The sequence below is a fragment of the Apaloderma vittatum genome, unplaced genomic scaffold, assembly GCF_000703405.1.
Source record: "Apaloderma vittatum isolate BGI_N311 unplaced genomic scaffold, ASM70340v1 scaffold17878, whole genome shotgun sequence".
Taxonomy (NCBI): Eukaryota; Metazoa; Chordata; class Aves; order Trogoniformes; family Trogonidae; genus Apaloderma; species Apaloderma vittatum.
Window position 1 is genome coordinate 16,171 of NW_009730424.1, and position 26,212 is coordinate 42,382.

Below are 26,212 nucleotides of genomic sequence, written 5' to 3' on the forward strand. Positions count from 1 at the left end.
TGAATGAAACTTAGAAAAAATTTGGGGGTAAAAAAGAGCACAATAGTACAAGCCTTTTAAGTATAACGTAGGATTAAACTCATAAAAGTTAATAATATAAATATGATGGAGATGACATTATACTTTCATCAAGAGGATGTGAAACTAGAAAGAAATTATCACCATAATAGGTAAGAATGTAGAGTCAGATTCCATGTTCAACTCAGGCAGGTAACTTTGAAAGAAAGGATTTTAAAAGCCTCTACGGTTTGAGCCTATTTACTGGTGAAAGACAGGAAGGCTGCTATTCCTGTACTATATACAAATGGTAGATCTGATCAGGAACTGAATGGAATTGACATTCAGAAAAACTTGGAGGGAAGGACACTCTTTAACCTTCCCTTCTGGAAATACTGCACAACTTTATAAAACCAAGCAGTATCATTTCGGATACTGACTACAAGTGAGAATCTAAAAGGCTTGAGATGTGCTGTGAGAATGTCCACAGATTGGCTTTTCTGTTGAAGACAAGTAGGAGGTTCCTGCCCTGTGAGCCCTAATGGGACTTAGGCACCTGCCTGCTCAGTATTACGAATATATAGAACTGGTGGGCATGCCGTGAAGTAGATATTTTCTCTAAATATTTATACCGTTCAGTGTTGTACTGTATAGAGATACTTGCATTGGCTCCAAAGTAAGGTGGAGAAGCAGAGCTGCCAGAGCAGACCACTACTCTGCCTGGCATCCTGTTGAGAAATAAACTATGTGCCTGATGAAGAGCAGAAGACAAACGCATGGATTCCATGATTTAGGTGAATGCTCTCTTTCACCATGTTGATATGTCACCTTGTTCAGAGACATGGCCTGAGTGCCTAGAAATGTTACTAGGGTCACTTTGAGCAGCATCTGGACAAAGGTTTTGAAGGAGCTAATGAAGAAGCAGTTACTCACTGTGTTAAGAATAATAATTTCATCCACAACCCATTTGCCAGGGAGGAGGAGAAGAAAGGGACAAATCTGTAGACCTGAACATGAGGAGAGTGGCTGTGTTTTACTAAGACTTCCATTCTGCTTTTAAGGACTGAATTCCTTGCTTCGGTATGAAATCTTGCCAGGAACTGGTTATGAGAAATTCAAGATGAACTCGGACAGTGGAGAACTTGTGACAGCTGTGTCACTGGACAGGGAAAGCCAGGACATTTTCATTATTAAAGGTAACAGTGTGAAATACCTATGAGTGCCTGGAAAATGGCAAGTGAGAATGGATGTGGTGTTACTATCAGCATTGCCTGTTTTCATGCCATCTGAACTAAATAGAAGTGTTAAGACTTTCAGGTAGAGAAGAACATGTGCTTTTTTGCATAGCACAGGTAACTCTCCTGTTCTGCTGTTGTTAAGAAACATCTAGTGTTGCAGCCATAACCCTTATATGAAACTTGCCTTTTTTTATTAATTCTAGTTTTGGTTAGAGATAGTGGAACGCCATCGCTGTCAAGCATGGTGACAGTTACCTGCACGGTGCTGGATGAAAACGATCACTCTCCCATGTTTCTTCTCCCTGCCTCTGAGATCCGTGTTCCAGAAAACCAAGAGCCTTCACTTGTTTACATTGCCCAGGCTGTAGACATGGATGCTGGCAACAATGGAGCTTTAAGATACAAAATAATTGGTAAGTTATGCTCCATCATTTTTGTTAGTATGTAGCAGGAAGTATATAACCAGCAGTATCCAAGTTTTAGGCTAGTCTTGATTTTACCAGGCCTCCCAACTCCCATCAGCATCCCATGCTTCTTTCATGTGGAAAAATAAAAAAGTTCTTTCACCCTTTTATCAGCATTCATAAGCACTTTCCAGGCATACTTTCAGTCTGCTTTTTGGATTTGAAATAGTACAGAAAAGAAAAACAAAAATACTGGAAGAAGGCATTAATCATGAAGGTGTAATTTTGTCCTTTTGTTATAGAAGTTTTGTTATGGAAGTTCTGAATGTAAATACACCCTTGCAAATAAGTACAAGAATTAATCTCATTTTATCTATTTATTTATTTATTAATAAATTTTATTTCATGAGAGTTTCTTTCACCCAGCAATTACTCATGTCATACTTAGTTTTCATATTGCCAAACTCTCTGTGTCCACTATGCCAATGTAAGCTCTACAGCTGTTCAAAGCCTCCTGTAATATCTTTGCACAAATACAAGTTTGTTGTGCTTACTTTGGTTTGTGGCTCTCAGCAATAGCTCAAATGTAGGCAGAAGACTGCTGTCATAACAGCCAGCACATTTTTCTTTGAAGAAACAGTTATGAATTCCTTTATGTTTTCGTGGTTTTAGTTTCACAATCTTTTATGATCTGTAATTTAATTACCTTTGGTCTTTCTACATGTTATAAAGTATGTTATGCCACTCATGGTGACTATAAATGCTTACTATTCTGTTGGTTGCTTCATGTTTACCTCTACCTCCACACAACTGTTCAGTTCCAAGAGACAGGTGTGCAGAAGAGAACAAGGAGCAAGTAGTTACAATTTCAACGATGCTTTATGGGTTTCTGGAATTTGTAACTAAGGTTGGGAAAAGGTCAGTTTATGCAGCAGCATAGTTGCAGGAGATATTATAAGGTGTGCTGCTCTGGGAAGAAAATAGCCACTCTGTAAATTGATAGGATATTCTGTAGTTACTGTCTCTTCCACCTGCTGAGTTAAATGAAAGGCAGGGTTTAGTTCATATAAGAGGAATAAAATATGTGAAAGACACATGAGCGCACCAGCTGTATGAGCAATTGGATCATGTTATTGCAATTAACATAGCGGTATTCACAAGGGATTATTTTTACAAAAGCAATTGTTGTGATCATTTTATTTTTTATGTGTTTGAAAGGTGGAAATGTTGGAGAATACTTCACACTAAATAACACTTCAGGAAAACTGCTGGTCACCCGTAGCTTAGATAGAGAAGACATCAGCAATTTCACTCTTGTAATTGAGTGCCGTGACCTAGGCAGTCCCTCGAGAAGCTCCACTGCACAGCTCTACCTAACAGTCTTGGATGAAAACGACCACAACCCGTTGTTTGCAAAGACTCAGTATCAAATCTCTGTGAGAGAAGACGTGAAAGAAGGCTCAGCCATCCTGGACCTCTTCGCATCTGATGAAGATGATAGCCTGAATGGTGAAGTTACATACTCACTCATTGACAACACCTTCGGAGCGTTTGCTATCAACAGTGTAACAGGGTCTATAGTTACTACAAAGACACTGGATCGGGAGACCAAATCCCAGTATACGTTTAGGGCTGTGGCAAGTGACTGTAGCACCCAATTGCCCAGAAGCACGACTGTCAGTGTTGTGGTGCATGTGGATGACATCAATGACAATGATCCCGTTTTTTTGCAGAATCCTATCAGGGCCTTTGTGCCTGCTGAAACCCTCGTGAATGAAACAGTAGCCACCGTGAGAGCAGAGGACGTGGATCTGGGATCAAATGGAGCTGTTGTTTTCAGTTTGATGACTGCAGAAACTATATTTCAGATCAATGCAAAGACAGGTGACATCATTCTTCAGGAGCCTTTGGCTTCCAAGAACTTCAGTACCCAGCTGCTAGTGATGGCTTCAGATCAAGGTATCTCACCTCGAACAGCCACAGCTATGGTCATTATCTTTACAGAAGAACAAACGGAGGAGATTTTGTTCAGCCATAACCTGTATGAAGCAAGCGTGCCTGAGAACAGTGCGGCAGGTGGGCATCAAATCCCAATTTGTATTCTTGTGGTTGCCAATCTCCCTTTCTTTTGGAATAATAATTGTAGCAGATAATATATGGAAAGTTTTTTCCTGTGCAGCTGCAGAGAAAAATTAATTTGGATGTAGCAAATACCTGTGTCCCTTTTCCAGCACACCAGCATGAGGAAGCATGATCTGTTAGTTGGAGGTATTGTCTGGCTCCTGAGTTTGCTGCCCATGTACAACAGTGATGCTCACATTAAGCAGAAAGCTCCCTTGTCAAAGGTGGTGTGTTGCCATCCCTCAGCCTGGGAAGCCTTGAGCATCAGTGGGTTCTCTCTTCGAACAGAATGATTTCAGTGATGGGTGGACAGTGTTTACTCGTCATTTCACTTGTCAGTGCATGCATCCTCACATGAGACGATTGATGTGTACCAGTTGCAACATGATATTTCATGTTCTTGCAAAAGCTTTCATGACCCATAGGAGCTTTCAGAGATACTTTAAAACTTTCCTGAAGTTTTGGACTTTCCAGAAGAAGGAGAATGGGAGAGTAGGGTATGGTGAAAGAGAAGTTCAGAAGCTATGGTACATTGTCACTTGGACAGGCGTCTACAGTGTATGTCTAGGTAGAGCCCAGCTATTGAATGCTATCTATAGACAAACCAGCTTCAATCACGAGGTGCTTGCAGATCTGTTTACTTTTGTTCCATAAAATGATGAGAATTACTGCTCTACCGTTTATCATCCAGACAATATTACTAGTTATGCCTCCTGCCAATTAGATTTGCTAAGCACCTTCTCCTGCTTCAGGGGATGGGTTTGTCCTAATGAGAGGCAGAAAGGAGTGCCTTTCACATTTTTCTGCCCGTAAATCCCACTGTACAACTGACTGGATGTATTTAGAGATCCAACCTGTGGTATATTCTTGATTCAAGCACTGTCTCATGATGTTCACCTTGAACAAGTCATTTATCCTCCTTATGGTTCAAATTTCCCTCAGTAAAATGAAAGCAGTATTCCTTTATATCCTAAGGGTATTGTGAGACTAGTGAATTCTTAGAACTTGAGTAACAGCCTAAATATTTGATTAGGAATTGTTAAAAAAGAAATGTGTTAATAATTTTGGAAAACCAATCAATATTCTTGGATAATTACAAACAGAATAGAGAATGAAAGCTGAAGATGCCTGTTGCAGTAATTACTGCTCTGGTTACTCAGCCATTCCTTCCTGTGTGCATGTTTGGGACTACAAGCCAAATTTTCAACAGTGTATTTTAAGATAAAGATAATGCTGTGAGTATTACTGATGTTTCAATTAACAGATCAAAAATAGGCAATAAGGTAAAAAATTTTATTTAATTAAGTGACTTTTTTCCCCCTCTTTTGTTCATGTGAATGATAGCTACCCCAAGGCCATCAAGCCCTGTTTTACTATAGTTAGCACTGCACAGTAATTAATTGTGTATCACTTTGCAAAGGAGAGTCTGTCTTGGGGGAATTTCTGCTTCCAAAAGATACAGTGTGGAGTCACATAAGTGTGGGTTAATCTCTCATTTTCTGTCTTTTCGTTCATCTACCCAGTGAGAGTCAACTGTGGTGATGTAGGGAATCTCTCCATCCCAGGTGTCTGGAAAACTGAGAGACCAGGGTGTTTCCAGAGGCGAGCTCTGGGCTGTCAGTTTTGTCTCTCCACTGCTGCAGCAGGCTTCTGTTTTCAGAAAGTATCATGAGAACCTGTTTATCAGGCTTCCCAGGCAGTAAGGTCAAAGCCCTGGGGTTTCAGTCTTTTCAGGAGAGATGGGATTAATCTGCATTAATCCTGCACTGAAATTTCTTTCTAGTTCAGAAAAAAATAAGGAGAAGGAAGATAGGGTTTTTTAGGTTTAAAGAAAGAAAATAAAAATCAGGGCTTTCTCGCAATAGATAAATTGATCTGATCCTAAGTTTTCATAGATACATTCCTGGCTAGATGATCCAGCCTGAAGTTATGGAAATACCCCAAGGAACTGTGTTATCAGAATGCCATAGTCACATGTTCTCCCATTCAATCTATACAAAATACAAGTAAGGTTCAATTTGTTTTGATTAAAGGTAATTTAGCAAAGCTTCAGGGTGAACAGGAGGGTTTCATCCCCAAATGTTAGTTTGTATATTTAATAAAAGTGTATTTGCTTCGAAGATCAAATTCCTTTAAGAGTATGAGAGATCTTACCAAATACTAACACTGTTTTGGCTTTGTTTGTGGTACTTTCTTTTTTATATAAACATAAGTAAATATAAAATATTTTACATTTCAGTGGGAAAAAAGCATGTTTATAATTAAAAGTCTCATAGAAGTTCGCTTACATCCTTACATCCTTATATTTGCTCCTGGGACCTACCAATATGAATGGTACCAGTGTGTTCAGTCCAGGAGAGACTTACATTACATACTGATTATTTGTAGAACTGGTATTAATAATGCGGATTTTCCTCCTAATTTTATTTCTGTCTTAACTAATAGAGTGGGAAAACTCTAAGTTTATTTTTAAAAGAATCAAAAATCTGTGTAGTATAAATGAGGAAAGCCAAAGGCAAGTGTACTTATTTTTAACTTAGTCTAAACTCATCAATTCAGCTAGTGTCTCAGGAATTGGTCCTTGTGGTCAGATTTTCTTTAAGTGTTTGACCTCCAAGTTTGATGACCTTCAGAAAATTCCATTCTTCTACTTTTTGTTTAATATTGAACATTTAAAGTCTTTAAATATTGCAAACTGTATTACAACAGACACTTAGAAGCCAGTCAATAAATAATCAAGTCACTGGCCTCTCCAGAGTGTGAGGAGCCTTTATTATTCACCCAGCTTTTGCTGAAGTGCTCGTTTGCACAACAGTTCCTCCGAGACAGATTCACTGTTAAAACTTGTTGACTCCTCTGTTTTTTTTCTAACAGATCTAAAATAGGTAGCTGCTTAGTCTGTAAGTCATCTCCTACTCTTTGTGCCCAGTTAGCTGTTTCTTTCGTGAGCAATTAAGAGGTCTCAGGAAACAATGGCAAGGATGAACCTGGTTTAGGTGACAAAGGAGTGGAAAAGAGGCTGCTATAATGACTAATGAAGAGAGGAGAAAGCCAATGTTACCGTGGTACGGCAGCTCAGTTCTGGTGTATGTGTTGTGTCTTAACACAGAGTATGCTGAGTGTTTTTGAGTCTGTTTGGCCAGGTAGGCAGATGCTGTCCACGCTGCTATGCTTCAGTTTCAAGTCAGCAGGCGTAATGTAACAGATGGTATGTAGGCTATTTAAAGCAGTTTGAGATACTTTCAGATGTAGTAATGTTATCTGTGATTTAGGTGGAGAAGACCTAAATAAAAACATTTTAAACTTCCCTTCGCTTCCTTTCTTCTTCACTAATTCAGAAGTCGATTTGATAGCCTTTCAAGGCAATCTCTCTGGATTCTGCGGTGATCCTGATCTTTCTCCTCCCTTGCACAGGCTTCGGTGCTGATCTCATCCTCGTCCTGCCATTTCACTGTGCTTTGCACCCCAGAAAGCTACATTTCTCTTCATTTTCTCCAGGTTAAGTGTTAGGTGTTGTGACCTCTGCTTGAAGCAGTCTTTGAATCACCGGTACTTGAAAATGCAAGCTCCAGCAGATGCAAACTATTTTTGGCAATTTGCCTGGGTGTATCACAACAGACCTCAGAGTTCAGGTTTTGGGGTTTTTTTAGGACAATGAACTATACAAATTGACTGTTGGAAGGACTCATTTTCTGTCGAAGGTATCACAAACAGAAAGAGAAGAAGCTGTAAACAGTTTTAACTACCTGAAAATATGAAACTTAAAGGATTAGGAATTGAGGACCCAGAGAAACAACTTATTAACCTAACCCCTGAAAAACAGGGATTCAAGTAGAAATGCCTCTACTTCCTTCATTTCTGTTAGTGTTTCTTCTTAAACATGCAAGCAAACAAACAAAAAGACTGCTGACAGCATTAGAAAATCAATAGTGACATTCTTCAGACCTTGAATTTTTTCCTTATCTTTAACTCTGCTCCGAGGATGATTGCCCTTGCAGGCTTTTGTAGTAAATCAAAGCTGCTTGGCAATGAAGATTCAACCTACAACACCCTATATTAGTTTCTGAAAAAACCCAAACAGTGCAGTGTTTGTATCAGTCTTTACCTATTGGATTATTAGATCTTTCTTCCAGAACTCTTCTACAAGATATCTCATGAATATATTGACTAATACAGAAAATTACATGTCAAAATCAGCATGGTTTTGCTTTTGCTAGTCACATTTTAAGAACAAATGATAAACCACTTAAAATTTCCAGTTGTTAAGAATTAATAAGTAACAACACTAAAATGAAAAAGATAGCAGATAGTAGTAATAGCAACATTTCCTCTCATTTTTAAATTAAAGTCCTTTCTTTGGACGTCCAGGACACTGAATGTGAACAGCATGCTCTTTGTAGTGTAATAAAATAGCTAGTTGTCTGCAAATGCTGTTTGGAAGAGTTCAGGTTGCACAGTAACCTCACTCCATCATGGTTGCATGGAACCAGTTAGTATTAAATGACGTAATTAAAATCCGCTGAAATCAACTGCCATATATGCTGAGCTATTTCATAACTCACGTGAAAAGAAGAATTATTTGAAAATCTTGATAATACTTTTTGAACTTGCTACATTTTTGTTAAATGTGATGATTCCAAAAAAGGGTAATGTATTCAGTTTCACATTTCTCCTCGGCCTATTTCAAACAGGATTTTTATTTCATGTCTCTTGTATTCTGTATTAAATTATTGCTCTTTTCATGGACTTCGGGTTGACACAGAGATATCCATGTAGTTTTGTCTTTTCATTCTCTCTGTCAGAAGACGGTGAATTAAAATTTTAAAGAATATTTCATTTAAAATACTACTCAGAAATCCTAACTGAATTCAGATAAACGAAGGAAGAATAAACTCTTTATAATGATTCAGGGGTAACATGCATTCCTGTGATGTAGAAAAAATGGCAGCATAATGTGAATAAAAGGAATACATATGACTTAAGGTAAGATTCCAGTGGTACGTGGGAGTTTGCAGTTGGGAAAAGTTAAAACTCACCACTTTATTTAGGCAGGTGATCAAGCTGTGATCAGGTAAGTAATTTACTGGGCAAGGGCGGGCAGGCAGTACCTTGCCAATGAAGTTGTAATGCAGTGAAAGTCACAAAGGAGTTAAAATTATCTACTATTTTAGTTCATGAGTAAGCACTTAGCCTAGTGCGTAGGTGTTTGGCTGTTCATCACAGCAATATAAAATTAAGAAAAAGCCTTCTAAAGTGGACATGATGAAAATGTCTTATTGCTTCCCTAGGTACATCATTACTGACTGTAGAAGCTTATGAAAGCAAATTTACAGGAGAAAACATAAAATATAGCATCTTCAGTGACAAAGAAAGCATATTCTCCATACACCCCATTACAGGTACATTTTTGTAAATTTCTGGTTTTTTCGACTGTGTCTGTACGTAGCTTAAAGAGTGTGATCTCTAACATATAGCAAGTTCCTACCACAAGAATAAGGGGTAATACCTTAGAGTAATACTTTCCTATCAAAATTAATAAATCATTAGTAAAACTAGGGAAATGGAGAGACCTACACTATTGTAAACTTGATGTGGAAGGAAATTGAACACCAGTATACCTGGTGTTTAAAATGCTCAGTTCTGATTAACTATCGATGACCAGATATTGAGTGCTGATAAACTACAGCTTGGTGATGCAAGCCAACATTCCGTCTTGTTTCTCCTCACGAAGTTGCCCCAAAACTCAAAAAATGTAAACCTTCCAAACACTCCTAATTTAAGGAGCAGTCGGCCCAGGTTGAATTTAATGCCCTTTGTTTCAGGCAAACCTGGACAAGCCTGAAAGTGAAGTTTGTTCATTTTTTGGGTGACTCTGTTTGCATTCTGCAGCAGCTCTGCTTTCACCTGCTCCTCAGTCAGGAGTCAACTTGGGATGGCCAGAGTGCGGTGCGTTGCCCGTGTGCTTTTATGTGTTCTCATCTAAGGCGTGTAAGAAAACATAGTTACTGTGGTTTCCTCTCGGCTCCTAAACATCTGCTACTGCAGAGTTTGCCATCTGAACAGCTATAATCTTCCTGGGATGGCTTAGAACAGTATAAGGAGTTTTCCTCAGAAATAGCGTAAATGGTTTGTACTCTTAACAAATGACTTTCTCCCTGACTTCCTGGAGGCTTTAATCTCTGATTATTCTGATGCCTCCAGGCATCAAGTGACAGTACTCCTGTGAAGCTGTCATGTTTGATGCTGGTGGACAATTAAAAATAAATAAAAGATAAACAAAAAAAAATCACAAGTATTTTCCCTTTTTTCTCTTTTTATTAAGCCGAACTGCAAACAGTTACATGATGTTTTTAAGAGTCTCGTAAGCACTGTTCTGAAAACAGCAGTGAAATTTCTCTAGCAGTGGATGTCACAAGTCTTCTTTTGAGATATTTGAGCCACTGTGGTTTCTTCTGTTTCCTTTTCTCTGAAACCGTCCTTCTTGTTTTTAGAAAGCATTAATTTAACTGCAGGCTTTCAGGGCTTTTTAAAGAAACAGTTCTTATCTTAGTGTTAATTTTGACACCAGTAACTTTCCATACCTTGTTTCTACAACAAAAGTGCTTTTAGCTATATTGATGGTGTTTCTATCATAGGTGTTCTAAACAGCCAAACATCTGCCCTGCTTATCTTTTCCAGCGCTAATGTTAGTTATCCTACTTTGAAAAAGACTTTCTCCTATTCTGGGCATATTTATTATGTTGTAGAATAATATAAAGTATAGTAGGAAGTTACCCAAAGATATGAACTAGTCTGTCCTGTGACACAGGAGGAGAATTAGTTGTGCCAAAACCTCTCTGTTGTGTTCGTAAAAACCTCCAGTGGTAGCAATTCTACAAACCCTCTCAGTAGTCTGTGCCGATCTTGACCACTGGAAAATTTTTATTCATATTTTTCTGTATTTTAGTTAAAATATTTTAAATTGTATTACTTCTTAACCTAGTAAGAATAGACATAAGACAGAGGTAAAAAACCTATTCTTTCCATATTTGAGTACTGTTACCCTGTTTCTCCTTTGTGTGCACTGCTCTAGAATCAATACTGTGATGTTAGGCAGAGGAAGGACATGGTAGGGAGCTTGCTGAAGTTCTGACGTGTTCAGTGAGAGAGACCATATACATTATGGACTTCATAACTGCATTTGTGCATGTTTTTTTCCTGAATACATATGTCACTTCTCTATTTTTTTATTTTTGTTTCAATAAACCAGGTGCAATTACAGTAAAAGAGCCAAAGTTTCTTGATTATGAAGTAAAGAATAAAATACATCTTTCAGTTTTGGCTGAAAATGGCTTCAGTTCAGCACTCTGTGGAGTGACAGTTTTGGTACAAGATGTGAATGATAATGTACCTAAATTTGAGCAAAGCTATTACAAAGCATCAGTATGGGAAAGCCAAAGTCCTAAACCAGACATCTTACAGGTAAGTGGAAATATATTGTCCCAAGCCTAGTGCTGTAGTTAAAATGAACTTAGATTGATCTGTTTGTGACTACAATCCTGCTAGGTCTGTTCTGAACCACTGTCTCTTAGAAAATGATAATGAGGTTCTCGGTATTGCTACTACTTTGCTTGAATCTCTAAAATATTTAATGATCTTTTTTTTCTAGACCACATTTCATATCTCATATTCAGATTTGTTAAGTTGAAAGATAATTCTTTATCATCTTAATAGTTGTGCAGCTGAACTTTAAATACTTGAAAGAAAAAAGTCTGGTTCTTCAAGTAGTTGAAAAATACCATTCAAAGCTGTGGTTCTGGTTACAATATAGCCTGGGTCTTACATTAATGCATCTACTGGAAGGGCTATAACAATAAAAAGAATACTTTCAACTCATCAAACTAGTAGAGTCAAACCCAAGTGTTCAATTTAAAATCTGATGCCTAAAGAGCAGCTTGTCTTAATTTAAATGTGCAAACACTTCTTCCTCTGAATGGATCCATTCTCTAAAAGTGTTTCCAGCTGGCCATGTTAGAGCAAAAGAAGACATCAGTTGGACTAGAAGAACACATGATTTCCTTAGCAAATGTTCTTGCATTGCAAGTCAGGTCACAGTGAGGGTCATGTTAGGTACTAAAGATATTCCTTCTCTGGAGAATAAATTAATGAAAAGCTACAAATGCCTCCAGGGCAAAGTGATTAGAAACTGATGGACTTTCTATTTAGAGAAACCTATGTCCAGAAACAGAAAAATCCAAAGGCAGTCAACCCAGATATGTAGTCAAAATTTTATAACAGAACATGTTCTGTTGTATTTCTTTTATTCAGTCTGACTGGTTGCCCCTACTATGGTTTGGATCCCGTACGCGTGATAATGCTTGTTCAGCAACCAGAAAAATACAAAGATGACTCTTCCAAGAGTCAGAGGAGTCTTTGAGAAACCTGTTTGCTGCTCAATGTTATTTTTTCTGCCCTTTTCACATTTCTGGGTTCATACTTTGAAAAGTAATTAATGAGCTATTCCATGAAGGCTCTGAAAAAGTGGTAATTTTTTTTTATCCTTTGTTTGTATAGCAGTAATACTTTATGGGCCAGTCCCCAACCCCTGAGATAAGTGCATTTTTATGCACTAAGCAGAGATAGCATTCTAACAGCAACCTTATAGTAATACAATGGTTACATTAAGCCCCAGCTATATAAATATAGCTGAATTTCAAATTACTCAGGGAAAGATTTCATGTGCATCCTATTGCAATTCATGAGCAGATTTTGTGACCTCACATGACACTCATGGTGGCGACCAATACGATTATTTGCTTAATTCTGTGCAGCTGAAGGGAAAGTAACTGGAGATAGATGACTATAGTGTAAGGTTTTTCTTTCTGAAACTGTGTTCTGCCATTTTGGATTAAACCTCAATTTTGCACCCAAACAGGTATTTGCAACTGACTTTGACAGTGGGCTGAATGGAGAAACTGAATACTCAATTTTATCTGGTAATGAAAATGCAACATTTCTAATCGATTCAGCACGAGGGATTTTAGCAACTAATACAGTCCTAGATCATGAAAACACTTCATCTTACAGGTTTGTATATAGGTTCTTATAAAAATGTAATCTTTCTGTTCACTTTAACTTGAGATTGCTCATGTTTTTTGTGCGTATACGTTACCCACAGAGCCTGACTGCAAGCCAGACAGGATTGAGAACAGCACTAAAGCTACCCATTTGTACCATGGATTCTTGTGTAATTCTCAAATTTAAGGCAAGAAATGTATACTTGTTTAATCAATGACAAAAACTTCCTGATAGAAGTGAGTGTGGTAATTCACTATGGGAATGATGACGGTTCCTGAATTTTAGTTAACTAAGGACTGCACAGCCATTCCCTCTCTTGAACTATTTCGTATAGATATGTAAAGATAAGAGAGAAAGAAGTCAAACCAAATCCAAGAAATAGGGACATGTTCTGTTCTTTAATTAGAATATAGTTCCAATTTTCTTGTCCATAATCTGGTAAAGATGCTAAGCTATTTCCATCTATAAGCTGTCTTGTACTGAGTTTTATCTGTTTTCCAAGAAACTCTGAGTAAATATGATCAAGTGGATGTAACAGTTTTTCTTTATGGTTCATGCCTTAATTGCATTTAGAAGCCAAGTAAATCATGCCTAGGAGAGAAAACACGAGTATGTGGATTCATTAATACACCCGTTTTATCTACTGCATCTCTACAAAAAGTAGGTTTCTGTTTATGCATCAGTAGAAATTCCCTTTTTTTTTGTGGTTGTGGCATCAGTTAAGCTTTTTCCTGTCCTCTGGGCCTCAAAGTTTTAAACATTCAATCAGAATTCTTATGAACCAGAATTAGAAAACCACATTAAAAAGATCGGCAGAATATGATTTTATTTTTTTAAGTATCAGTGTAATTTGATAGTAGTGCCCTAAAGAAAATACTTTGTTTTAACTTAATATATAGAACACTTCATTTGGAGTTTATTTTTCAGTTTTTCACTGCCTCAAAAACATAATTTCTGATTTTTAATCATTTAAATAGTGTATTTTATTTAACTAGTATTTTAAAAGAATGCCTTAAATAAATCTTCCTAAAGAAGGATGTTTACTGCTGATGAAGCACTGAACATGTTCAGCATACCAATTCTTGTATCTGTCTTTAGCTGGTAGCCCGATTTATTTCAGTATTTATGATGGAATTCTAACCTTTTTAAATTGACAGTTTGTTCTGGGAATCTGAGGCTTCATATTCCTTGTCTTTATTAAAATGTTATTAATCTGTATATTGTTAGGTGAAAAGAGAGTAGCAAAAGAAGCTTTCAAAACTACTTTCCTGTTTAATTTCAAAATGTTAACTATTGATTCTTTCAAATTTGGAAGAAGTTTATTTTATCCGTATTGAACGTTTTCATCTGCAGAAGTTCTAATTCCTTTGTAATAGAAGTAAGGGAAAGTGTTGACAGACTCCTAATTTTAATGCCTTTGCTGAGATGTTATGAGAGTTTTTTCCTGAAACTTTAGAAAGTGGTTATTTTTAGTAAAATATTTCCATATGTATACCTTACCAGTATTAATTCTAGAAAAAATACGCTTTCTATATGGAATTATATGTGGTCACTGATTGAATAGTAGCCTGCAGTTCAAGTTTGTGTTCTGTCGGCATTGGAAACCACAACAAGGACACCCAGAGCAGCGCTGGTGTGGCTCAGGAATGGAAATGCTGCAATCTTCTGCTTGAATTACAGCCTTGGTATTCCATACTGTTATGTGAACATTTAGGAAGTAATACCTGTTTGACAGCTTAAACAGAAACTGCGACTTAGAAGAAAGAGGGAGAAATAAATGCAAATGGTTGTTAGTACAAAAAACATTTGATTGAAGATGCCAGGCTCTGACGTGTATCCTTTTGCATAGCTTGATGGATTCCCTCACCACTACTTTTTCTGGAGCACCTGTTGAGTTAGATTTAATTTTTAATTCCTTTCTGGATAATTTTCAATTCTGAGGAATCGAGAAGTCTTGAAAATAATCTTTGCTTACAATAAACATTACTTTAGTGTTCAGAACCTGGTTCCCACAGAGAGCAAACATCCTTTTATCCATGTTTGTCAGGTTCCTACTGTTTCCTTTGCTACATTGTTCGCAGAAATCAAAAGACTGTTAAAGAATATAAAAGCCATCCTTATGGAGGTATAAAGTGGAAGCATACACACAAAGTCTCTTACTCTGACAGTGAAATCATGGTCCCACTAAAAACATTTGGAAATTTGGCATTCTCAAATGATGCATGTATTCAGGTTTTTCTCTTTATCATTTGCACTTAGAATATAATGAGGGAACTATTCTATATCTCTACAGACATTTTGGCTGAATATTACTTTGGATGTTTTCATATTGTCCAGGTTCCTCCAAATGCTAATGATTAATTAATAATCAATTTATAATTATCAATTAAATAATAATTAACAGTTAATTCATAAATAAGTTTTCATTCCTGTTCTGAAGTACAAACTAGAGAAACGTGTCTTATTTTAAAGGTCTTACTGGCCTATTTAACCGCCTATATTTGTTATGAAATCAGATGAAACAAATACAGATTAATGCTTCCTCTTCTTCATATGATTTTGTTATGATTTTGCCGCCTAGAATCTCCTGGGCATTTTTCCTGCAAGACACAATAAATAAAGACTCCAGACAGTCAACCTTACAGAAAGAAACATGGAATTTAAGAGTCTCAGTGCAGTGCAGAAAGGGTTAATCTGTTTTGTTTGTATTTTTTACGCTCCTTATAACATTGGTGGATAAATCAGTGATTTCTGACGGATAGTGACAATTACTCCTTCCTTTAATTGTAGGTTGGTTGTACAAGCTGCTGATAAAGGAAATCCCAGACTTTCTGCTACAACTATTGTGAGGATACAAGTGTTAGATGTTAATGACAATGCTCCAGTTGTCCAACCGTCAGGTGAAGTGGAGGTCCCAGAAGGTAAGTGTGATAGTGCAGTTAAGTTTTGTAGAGATTGGGATTTGTCAGACAGCGATAGTGCTTTTGGTGATCTGTGTAACCAAGCAACTGTAGTAAAAATGCTAATGGATTGTATTAATACTGAAATATCAAAGTAAATTGTGATCTGCTTTTGTTTTCAGAGGCATTATTCTTAATCTTTAGACACTGTGTTTAAGAATAGTTTGGAACAAAACCATAAGCAATTCAGAAAGAGGTAAACAAACTGCAGAAATACATCTGTAATCTGTTCATTTTGGGCTTCAGTGTCATACTCTTCAGATGTCTTCAATTTCTGCTTTTCTCCAATAAAAATACTTGGTGTTAAAACCAGCATTGCTAGAAATGAGGCATTTTGAACTTCGCTTGTGATGAAAGAAATAATTTCTGTAAATGTGAATGAAGTGTTAAAATGCTCTATAGCTTGATGCAGTTGACGATTGTGAAGAGCAGGACGTATGACCTCCTGAGTTCTCATTCCAGCATACATCTGGTGTGTTGTGTGACATGAGCTCAACACTGGCAGGCCTTGAGTCTTAAGCCAAGCATTTTCAAATATAGGCATCATGCATGTGATGCATTAGGATACACAGCAGAAAATTTATGAAGGTTTAGGTGCCGAAATTCCACTACTCCTGTTAACAAAAGATATCAAGGCTGTCTTTCTAAACTTAGCTCCCACTGTTAATGACAAGTATGAGAGTCATGGATGCACAGCAGCTGTAAACTACTGGCTACTTACTTAGACTTTTGTATTTTGTTTAAGAACGCTTGTCTTAGGACATTGCACAGCATTGTTGTGACTTAATATCCCAGGCATGCAAATGGGAAATTTTTTAGGTTTTGTTAGCTCCAGGCTTTGTTAGATGATCGCTTACAGGTTCAGTTTGCAGTTCCTGGTACTGTCAATTTGGCACATTACAGAAGCTGTCTGTATCCAGTTGCTCAATCTCATAGGACTCATACCTTGAACTCTCATGTGCCATGTAGGTCTGGATGGAGGTTTCATTTCTCTCTAGTGGCCTTCTGCTTCTTTGGAAAAGCATCAGAATTGCATTTGCTGGTTCTACACAGACCAGGGGATTCTGATGCCTCAGTTAAATATTCTTACAGAAGTTTGTGACAATGTTCAATAAAATCATGCCACCTAAATGCTTGTGGAAAAGCATGGAAGTTTCTGTTGCTGAGGGAGGAACAGTTATGGCTACACTGTGTCTGGGAGAGTCTAAAGAAAACCCAGTTTAAAATTAGGATAAAGCAGATGCATTTGAAGAAATCCACTACTGTCTCCATAGCACTGCTAAAACACAAAGACTAAATACACCAAAAACTAATACGGAAAGATTACATGTATCTAAGATTCAATATTACAGAACTGACAAAATCTTCAGAAGCTGTAACATTATCTTTTAGCTGTGACTTACTCTGAAAATTATCATTTCAGATGCCCTGCCTGGTTATATAGTGACTCAGGTGTCAGCAAGTGATGTAGACTCCAGGCCAGCACTTCAGTTTGCTTTTATCTGTGACAGTAGTCCTGGAATGAAATTTGCCATTAATCAACACACCGGTGTAGTCACAGTGATGGAACCGTTAGATTTTGAAGAAACTGCTGTGTATAAGCTGAGAATCATGGTTTCAGATTCTGTACATCAAACAGAAGCAGAACTCACCATCATTGTTTTGGACGTCAATGATAACCCACCAGTGTTTACTCAGGATTCATATCAGGTGGGAACATGGCAAAGGCACAACAAACGTGGTATTGTTTCATATATGATCATAAGACTAGGAGTGCTTGTTTATATTTGTCCTAAAAATGCATTTGAGCACTGCGAAGGAAGGTCTCTGCAAACTATTACTGAGCATAAACAGAGTAGAGTCTTTCTGGGAAACTCCAGCCCCTTCCTAGAAATTCTGCTAAGAGGACTGAGGGAATTGTTCAGTTTTCATGTTTGTGGTTTCTGACTTCAGAAGGAAAGTGGTGTGAATGCTAGCTGTACTCCATACACCATGGAGTACGTGGAGTACACCATCACTAGGAGTTACAGGATGTAATCCAAACCAGTTTGGGGAACAAAGTCCAGTGTTCAAAACTTGCTGCTTCTGAGAAAATGGTAAACAATTTGGTGCATTTATTCTGGCCCTGTTACTATGGCATGAATTTCTTCATTTTCAGTTACACAGCTCCACAGAGATGTAGCAAATGCCCATGTGGTAGGTTATACACAGATAGTTTGTAGTGTGTAACCCTGCCTTACAGCAATGGCATTCATGTAGGGACTGCGTGATACGAGTTTTCACCTCCCCAACATACACTGCTAGACTGAGGGTAGTACAGGGCTCAGATTTTTGGACTTCTGCACAAGTGTTTGAACTGCTAAACTACTGTCAAAGTCAGGTTGTCTCACAATATTTTGAAACAAAGCTGTTTTAGCAACAATGGACAATTGTGGGACACTAAGATGATTAAAGGAATCAGAGTATGTGTAAAACAGAATAGACTTATTTCAGTTGGCAGTGACCTACAGTGATCATTTAGTCAAATTGTCTGACCAGTTCTGGCCTGACTAAAAGTTAAAGAATGTTGTTAAGGTCATTGTACAAATGCCTTTTAAACACTTGACAGTCTTGGGGCATCAACTGCCTCACCAAGAAACCTGTTCCACTGTTTGACCACCCACTACACAGAGAAACACTTCCTAATGTCCAGTCTAAACTTTCCCTGGTGCAGCTTTGACCCATTTCCATGCATCCTGTCACTGGATAAAAAGGGCAAGAGCTCAGCACCTCACGCTCCACATCCTCTTCTCAGGAAGCTGCAGAGAACAAGGAGTCACCCCTCAGCCTCCTTTTGTCCAAACTAGACAAACCACACGTCCTCAGCCACTCTCCTCGTAGGACATTCCCTCCAGCCTTTTCACCAGCTTTATTGCCTTCCTCTGGATGCATCCAAAGACCTGAACATCCTCCTTAAATTGTGGGGCCCAGAATTTTACACAATATTCAAGACACGACCACACCAACACCGTAAACAGCAGAATAATCACCTATTTGACTAGCTGGTCATGCTGTGTTTGATGAGCTCCAGGATGGGGTTTGCCCTCTCAGCTGCCGAAGCGAGCACAGTGATGTACAAGGCTCTCATGGGCAGGCTGTTGAAAGGGTTTTGCCCTGACCTCATCAGCCTTAAGGCTGTGGGGCTTGGGCTGAGGCTTAGCATGTGTAATGGCTTGGAAATTGGGTTAGGGACAGGAGAGAAAGTCTGGTGCTCTGGGTTACCATAGGCTGCAGTGAGACTTCCATAGGAAAGGTGGAGCAGTTGCTTCCTTAGGACCTGTTTGGGTGAGGTTGGGCTGTGTGGCTTGGGCTGCAGATCAAGAAAGCCCAGAGCATGAATTGTGGCCCCTGGAACAGAGAAGACTCAGGGAAGATCTTACCAATGTGTGTGAGTAGTAGTGGGGAGAGTAAAGAAGGCAAAGCCAGACTCTGCTCTCTGGTGTCCAGTGACAGGACAAGAGGCAGTTGGCATGAACTGAAATGCAAGAAAATCTGTATAAATATCAGGAAAGCATTTTGTAAAAAAACCACACCTCTTAAAAATGGTGGAGTATTGGCACTGGTTGCCCAGAGCGGTTGTGGAGTCTCCATCCGTGGAGATACTCAAAACTCAACTGTGTAGTCAAGGGTGCCCTGCTCTAGATGACCCTGGTTGGAGCAAGGGTTGGAAAAATGACTTAAGAGGTGCCCACCAGCCTCAGCCATTCTGTGATCCTACAAACTGAGCTGTTTGCTTGATTTGGTGCTTTTTGGATGTGATGGATGTGCTCAGAGCCAAAAATATGAGGCACCGCAGAAGACTTGGATTTAATAATGCTTCATTTATAAATCTCAGACAGATTTAGTTCAAGAAATAAGTCTAAACATTTGGCTTGGTAAAGAAATTTCAACATCTGAGCTGCAAGCACAACAGTTTAGTCAAATAAGTATGGGACAGGCTGTGGGCACCTGTGAAACTTTCAGGTCCTTGAGTTGTCAGAATTTGTGCAAATTGCCCACTTAGACTCCTGAGTCTAAATTCGGTGGGAGGAAAGCACTATTAATGTTCAAGTGTTTTTTAGACCTTGCCTCAAGTTTTTGTCAACCCTCATATGTGTCTGATTTTGGAGAATAGTTTAGGCAAGTACTCGCTTGTGCAAGTGCTAGGAATTTGTTTTTGTAGATCGGAGCAAATGTTACAGGCAAGGTTATTAACTGATGCAAAACAGCATAGCTCTATTGACTGTGCTTACATAAACAGCTAAGCTTTTCTTTCCACAATCCTGATGTTTTGATGTGTTGCTTAGACAGTAAGATACACTGCTGCTTTTTTGGTCAATGACATGTACAATTCTTTACTCATCATCCTGTGATTTTTACCCTTTTATTGTCTTTTCAAGTGTTTTCATATTTATACTGTTCATATGTATATATATATGTATATGACCATTATATAAACTCTCTGTTAAAATTATTTAAACTAACACTTCAAATTATGTCGAAGGTGGCTGCTATACAATATTGTTAATTTGAAATTGGACTTACAAGGTGGTAGGACACTTTTATCACAGCAGTATTGTATCAAATAATGGAAGCTCTTAAGAAGGGAAAGGACTTTCTTGGTTTCCTGGGTTATACAAAGAAAAAAAGTAGGAATAATCCAGTGATTATTAAGTGCTCTGGTGCCGGAATTTTAAGAGTACATATGCTGGGATTTTTTAATGGTCAGTTATACTCCAGACAGAGGCTGCAGACTGTATTTCATATGTGAAAATCAAGGGGTTTCTCAAAGCAGAGAGAAAGGCCAATTTTAGTTGCAGTCCATTGTAGGTATTCTTTCCATTAGTATAATATTGAAAAAAGACATTCAGTGATTCTCTGAAGTCATTGTTACAGTGAACTAGAACTAGATGAATTTCACTGCTGTTTAAAGATTCCTAGACATTTTGGCTGTGTTGTATGCATCATTCTCAATATCTCAACTCTTGTCCCGGAAGAAAACAAATAGGTGAAACTTCTCCAAAGCTGGGAACTGTGTTTGTATTTTTATAATAAGGTCAAATGAGGGAAATATATTTTTTATGCTCAGATCTTTTATTAAGCTCTGTCAAAACTGTAATTTGCTTTATATATCAGGTGAGCTTGCCAGAGCTCGTTTCTATGGATGCCACTCTTCTGACAGTCTCTGCTGTGGATAGTGATTCGGAGCATAATGGAATGATTTCCTACAAAATCCTTTCTTCCACTGAGGAATTTTCCATTGATCACAAGAATGGTGAGTCTCTAATTTTTTAAGTCTCTTATTTTTTCATATTTCTTAGTATAAATTGAAGAGTCCTACTGCACTTCCTCACCTGTTGCCAGTGATCATGTGAGTTCTGGAACTTGTTTACTCCATATTTAGCTAGGCAATTTGAATGAAATGTGTTTACATAACTGATTGGCAAACCTATCTAAATATCAAACAAGCCCATAATGCTGTTACTGGATTGCAAGCAAAACAGGAGAGCTAACGACCTTCAGTAATGAACTCACACAGCATAGCTGCCTCTAATAGGCTACTTAGCCTATATAAGAGCTAATAGAGATGATCTAATCCAATCCCTCTGCAGCGAGCAGAGACATCTTCAGCTCGATCAGGTTGTTCAGAGCCCCTTTCAACCTCACTTTGAATGTTTCCAGGGTTGGTACATCTGCCACCTCTCTGGGTAACCTGTTCCAGTGTTTCACCAGCCTTATAAACAAAATCTTCCTCATATCCAGTCTAAATCTACTCTCTAGATTAAAATCATTCCTCCTTGTCCTATCCCTACAGGCTCTGTTAAAAAGTGTCCCCGTCTTTCTTATAGGCCACCTTTAAGTATTGAAAGGCCAAACCAAAGTCTCCCCAGAGCCTTCTCTTCTCCAGGCTGAACAACCCCAACTCTCTCAGCCTTTCTTCACGGGAGAGGTGTTTGAGCCCTCTCATCATTTTCGAGACCCTCCTCTGGACCTGCTCCAGTAGGTCCATGTCCTTCTTAGCTGGGGGCTCCAGAGCTGAACACAGTACTGCAGGTGAGGTCTCAGAAGAGTGGCTTAGAAGAGCAGAATCACCTCTCTCAACCTGCTGGCCATGCTTCTTTTGATGCAGCCAAGGATGTGGTTGGCCTCCTGGGCTGCGAATGCACATTACCAGCTTATGGCCAATTTTTTATCCACCAATATCTCCAAGTCCTTCTCCACTGGGCTATTCTCATTCTCTTCATCCACCAGCCTCTGTTGATACTGGGAATTGCCTGGAGCCAGGTACAGGACATTGCACTTGGCCTCATTGAACCTCATGAGGTTCAGAGAGGCCCACTTCTCAAATTTGTCCAGGTCCCTTTGGATGGCATCCTGATCTTCAAGCATGTCAACCACACCTCACAGCTTGGTGTCATCTGTAAAGCTGCTGAGGGTGCATTTAATCCCACTGTCTGTCATTGATGAATATATTAAACAGTACTGGTCCCAATACAGACTCCTCAGGGACACCACTTGTCACTGATCTCCATCCAGACGTTGAGCCATTGACCCACTACCCCTTAGTGAGTGTGAAGTGTGGGCTTTTGTTAATTCTGTTTTATTTTCAGGTTCAGTGTTCACTACACGAGCAGTGACACAGCTGGAAGAGATTTCCGTCATTCAGCTCCTGATAGAAGCCACGGATGGTGGCAGTCCCACTCTGAGTGCAATTACCTCTGTAGAGGTCCATGTGGAAGGTGTAACTAACTATGCCCCTCAGTTCACAAGGGTTCTCTACAATCTCAGTGTGAATGAGGATGCCTCCATTGGAGAAAGTCTCCTCATATTTTCAGCTATCGACTACGATTGGACGCGTGAAAACACATATGTTGAATACTCTATTATTGATGGCAATGGTGAGAATTTATTCTCCGTGGAGACAAGTGTCATGAAGTCAGAAACATCCTACAGACTTGTTGGCAGTCTTGTTTTGAGCAATGTTCTTGATAGGGAAACAGCTTCTTTTCACCGTTTGCTCCTCCTTGCCTCTAATCGTGGAACGCCCTCCTTGAATTCGACTGCTACTGTGCTAATAACTGTACTGGATGTTAATGACAATCCCCCAGTATTTAGCAGCTCAGAGTACCATATTCATGTCAAAGAAAGCATCCCTGTAGGTAGTCACATCACTGAAGTTTCAGCAAGTGACCATGATGCAGGCACTAATGCAGAGATCACTTACGCCATCATCTCTGGAAATGACAGGGGACATTTTCGCTTGGATGAGAAAACAGGATCAGTGGATGTGATGAAAATGCTGGATTATGAGGATACCATGAAATTCACTTTGATCATCCAAGCCACAGATGGAGGAGCTGATGTAAAAAACGTGGCTTTATCTGTTGTTCTTGTTAGTATCTTAGATGACAACGATTATGCCCCACTGTTTCTGTTTCCCAGCCTGAGCTGCGTTGTCAGTGAAAATCTGCCAGCCTTTTCTTTCGTGTGTGCTGTTAATGCACTGGATTTTGATAAAGGCTCCTATGGACACCTTACCTACTCCATCCAGTCTTCGTGTCTGGCTCATCGCGAAGCTCCTAGAGACCACGACATGTTCTTCATTGATCCTTTGACAGGAGATATTCATACAAAGCAGATGTTTGACTATGAAAGTCAGAATAGATACTGTCTCATAATCCAAGCAAAAGACAAGGGCGACTCACTGGCTACTGTAACAGTTCAGGTAGATATTGAGGGGAGAGATGAGTTTGAGCCAGTGTTTACACAAGATCTGTATTTCTTTAATCTCCCTGATAAGAATGAAGCAGGGCAGTTGCTTGGCAGAGTGACAGCATCAGACAGTGATGGTGGACTGGATGGAGTTGTTCATTACTCTCTGCTAAGAACTTCTCCCTTCTTTTCTGTGAATCAGACCAGTGGTAATATTTATTTGACTCAGACTATTCACAGAAAGAAAAATGGCAGCAAAAGGAATGATGACACCCTGGAGTTGCTGGTAAGAGCTCATAGCCCCAGAATTGAGTCAAAGTTCACAGTATGCACTGTTCTAGTAAATGTTTCCAGTTCTCCTGAGAGTTACCCCATAGTGTCAGCACACAGCCTAACCATTAGTGTTTCGGTCTCCTTAATAGTGTTCCTACTGCTCACCATCAGTCTCATTGCACTTATTCTGGGGCATAAGCAGAAAGATCTCATGAACTCTTGTGTGAAAAAAGAAGCAGTATCCTCCTCAGCTGCTGATGTGATTTCAGCCAGCGAAGACAAGGACTGCCAGAAAATCCAAAGTACTGAGAGCAGCATGCTTCCCATGGGTGCCATAGCGGAATGGCTGAGCCTGGCAGGAATGAAGGAGGGGAAGGGTGATGGTGTTCCCTGCAGGCATTCAGACTCCAGTGGCCACGGTTCTGCTGAAGGAGAAACTGCAGAGGATGAGGAAATCAAAAGGATCAATGAGCATCCTTGCAGAAAAAGCACCGGATCAGCGATGAGTGAGCGAGGCTCACGAGTGCCAGATTCAGGGATCCCAAGAGAGTCTGGTCAACTCTCCTGTCAGTCTGGAGAAACAGATGTCGTGGCTACCGTGCAAAGCGCGGAGAGCGTGGAGGCCATTAAAAGAGAAGGCAGAGAAGAAGCCTGTGACACAGCCTATGTACATAATATGTTGTCTCAAACACTTAAGAAAATTGGAATAAAAGAGAAAGACATAACAACTGACCTCACAAAAGAGTATGTCTTGATGTCAGGTAGGCAAGACTCTGGGTGTGATTCACTTGCAACTCTTGGCACCTCGGATGAGGATCTCAGAGGTAATTATAACTGGGATTGTGCGCTCAGATGGGAACCTAGATTTCAACCTCTTGCCTCAGTGTTTAATGATATTGCAAAACTGGAAGATGAAAACATATACATTCATAGCTTCCCTAAGGAGAAGAAATCTCTTGTTTTCCCTCCTCCCTTGATAACATCAGTAGCTCAGCCTGGCATAAGGACAGTGCCACCACGAATGCCAAATATAATACCAGGGCAAGCATTTAAAAAATACCCTCGTTCTCCCCTTATCCAGAATCATGGATATCCTCCACCAACCATGACCCCCAGTTTTTCTCCTTCTCTCTCTTTACTTACCATGCAGACACCCACTGCTTCTCCAATAATATCTGATGGGAGAATGATAGGAACATGTCTTATTGATCCAAGCCATGAACTTGTGACAGAGGAAGAAATTCAAGTCTAGGTTATTAACTGACAGTAGTTTATGGTAAAAAATATGGTTTAAATTTTTTTTTGTTATTGTTTCGTACGCAAAATATGCCTGTCAGAGCTATATTGCCAGTATTCCTGTTTTCATGAACTGAAAAAGTTAAAATAAAAATAGCCACAAACTTGGTAACTATCCTTCTTGTTCTTCTCAGAATACACTGTGAGACCATCAACCTTCTCGCCCTTCAGCTCCCAACAGCTGTGATTCCTCTGTAAATTACGTAGCCAGGTGCCTGATAATCAACAAGTTTTACTGTTTTTCTCATAAATTTTGTCAATAACAAATAAATTTTAATAACTCTTTACTGTGGAAAAACTTCCATTAACATGCTGGTGGGTTCTGATCGCTTCTGTGATGGTGTTAGAAGAGGATGCCAAAGGGGTGTGCAAGTATGGCGGGATTGAGGGTGGCCAAAGAGAAAAGCAAGGATTTCTAATGAGCTTTTTCTCAAGTGTTTCCCCAAATTTCCTACCTCTCAGCCTCTGGGTCCCAACAGTCTGTTGGGTGTGTTGCAGTTTCAGCATCTGCCTTGGCTCCCCAGTGGGCTTTATTAGCTATCTTTGTGCTACGGAATCCCACTTAGCAGTTTCTGTGCCCCTTTCATTTATCTCCCGGTGTAAAGCCAACAGGTCATGATTATGTGAATAATAACGGGTCACTCTTAGAAAATGCAATAACCAGTGGTAAGATAAAAGCAAAAATGTTCTTTTTTACTACATCTAAAACAGATGCCTGTTGTCTTTCTGTCCTTATAGAGGCTGTCTTGGTCCCCAGGCAGGTGTAGAAACAGACAGCATTACAGTTCTGAACAGCTCATATGTCTCCACCCTGGTCTTTGGTTCTGTGCTGGGGATATCTCTGCAAGACCAGATAATCTGGCCTTGTTTGTTGTATGTGTCATACATCTGGCATTTTGTGTATGTATGTATGTATATCCAGACACATACACATGCCTATACTGCTGTGTATGCTTGTGTATTATATCAGATCAATAAAACCTGCAGAAAATACATCTAGAATAATGCTGTTTTCAGTGTGTATTTAAAAGTCTTTTGCATCACGTGTACTGAAACTGGACTGTATGGAAGAGTCTGACTGATGCCTGGGAATATGTTACAAGTTGGATGTGTACAGGAGGTATATACTGTACTG

General features: G+C 39.1%; 1 protein-coding gene across 1 annotated transcript in view; it reads left to right on the forward strand.

Annotated features, from left to right (window-relative positions):
- The window catches only part of DCHS2 (dachsous cadherin-related 2), a gene marked incomplete at its 5' end in the record, with an annotated part of 40,153 nt that extends 15,120 nt beyond the window's left edge, over positions 1-25,033 (forward strand). Inside the window, 10 exons of the mRNA XM_009874815.1 lie at positions 1,059-1,193; positions 1,439-1,648; positions 2,858-3,715; positions 9,049-9,159; positions 11,010-11,221; positions 12,675-12,826; positions 15,608-15,738; positions 17,201-17,487; positions 20,932-21,070; positions 22,407-25,033. Coding sequence (XP_009873117.1) covers positions 1,059-1,193; positions 1,439-1,648; positions 2,858-3,715; positions 9,049-9,159; positions 11,010-11,221; positions 12,675-12,826; positions 15,608-15,738; positions 17,201-17,487; positions 20,932-21,070; positions 22,407-25,033 — 4,862 coding nt within the window. The remainder of the gene's footprint in view (positions 1-1,058; positions 1,194-1,438; positions 1,649-2,857; positions 3,716-9,048; positions 9,160-11,009; positions 11,222-12,674; positions 12,827-15,607; positions 15,739-17,200; positions 17,488-20,931; positions 21,071-22,406) is intronic.
- Positions 25,034-26,212: the final 1,179 nt, after the last annotated feature.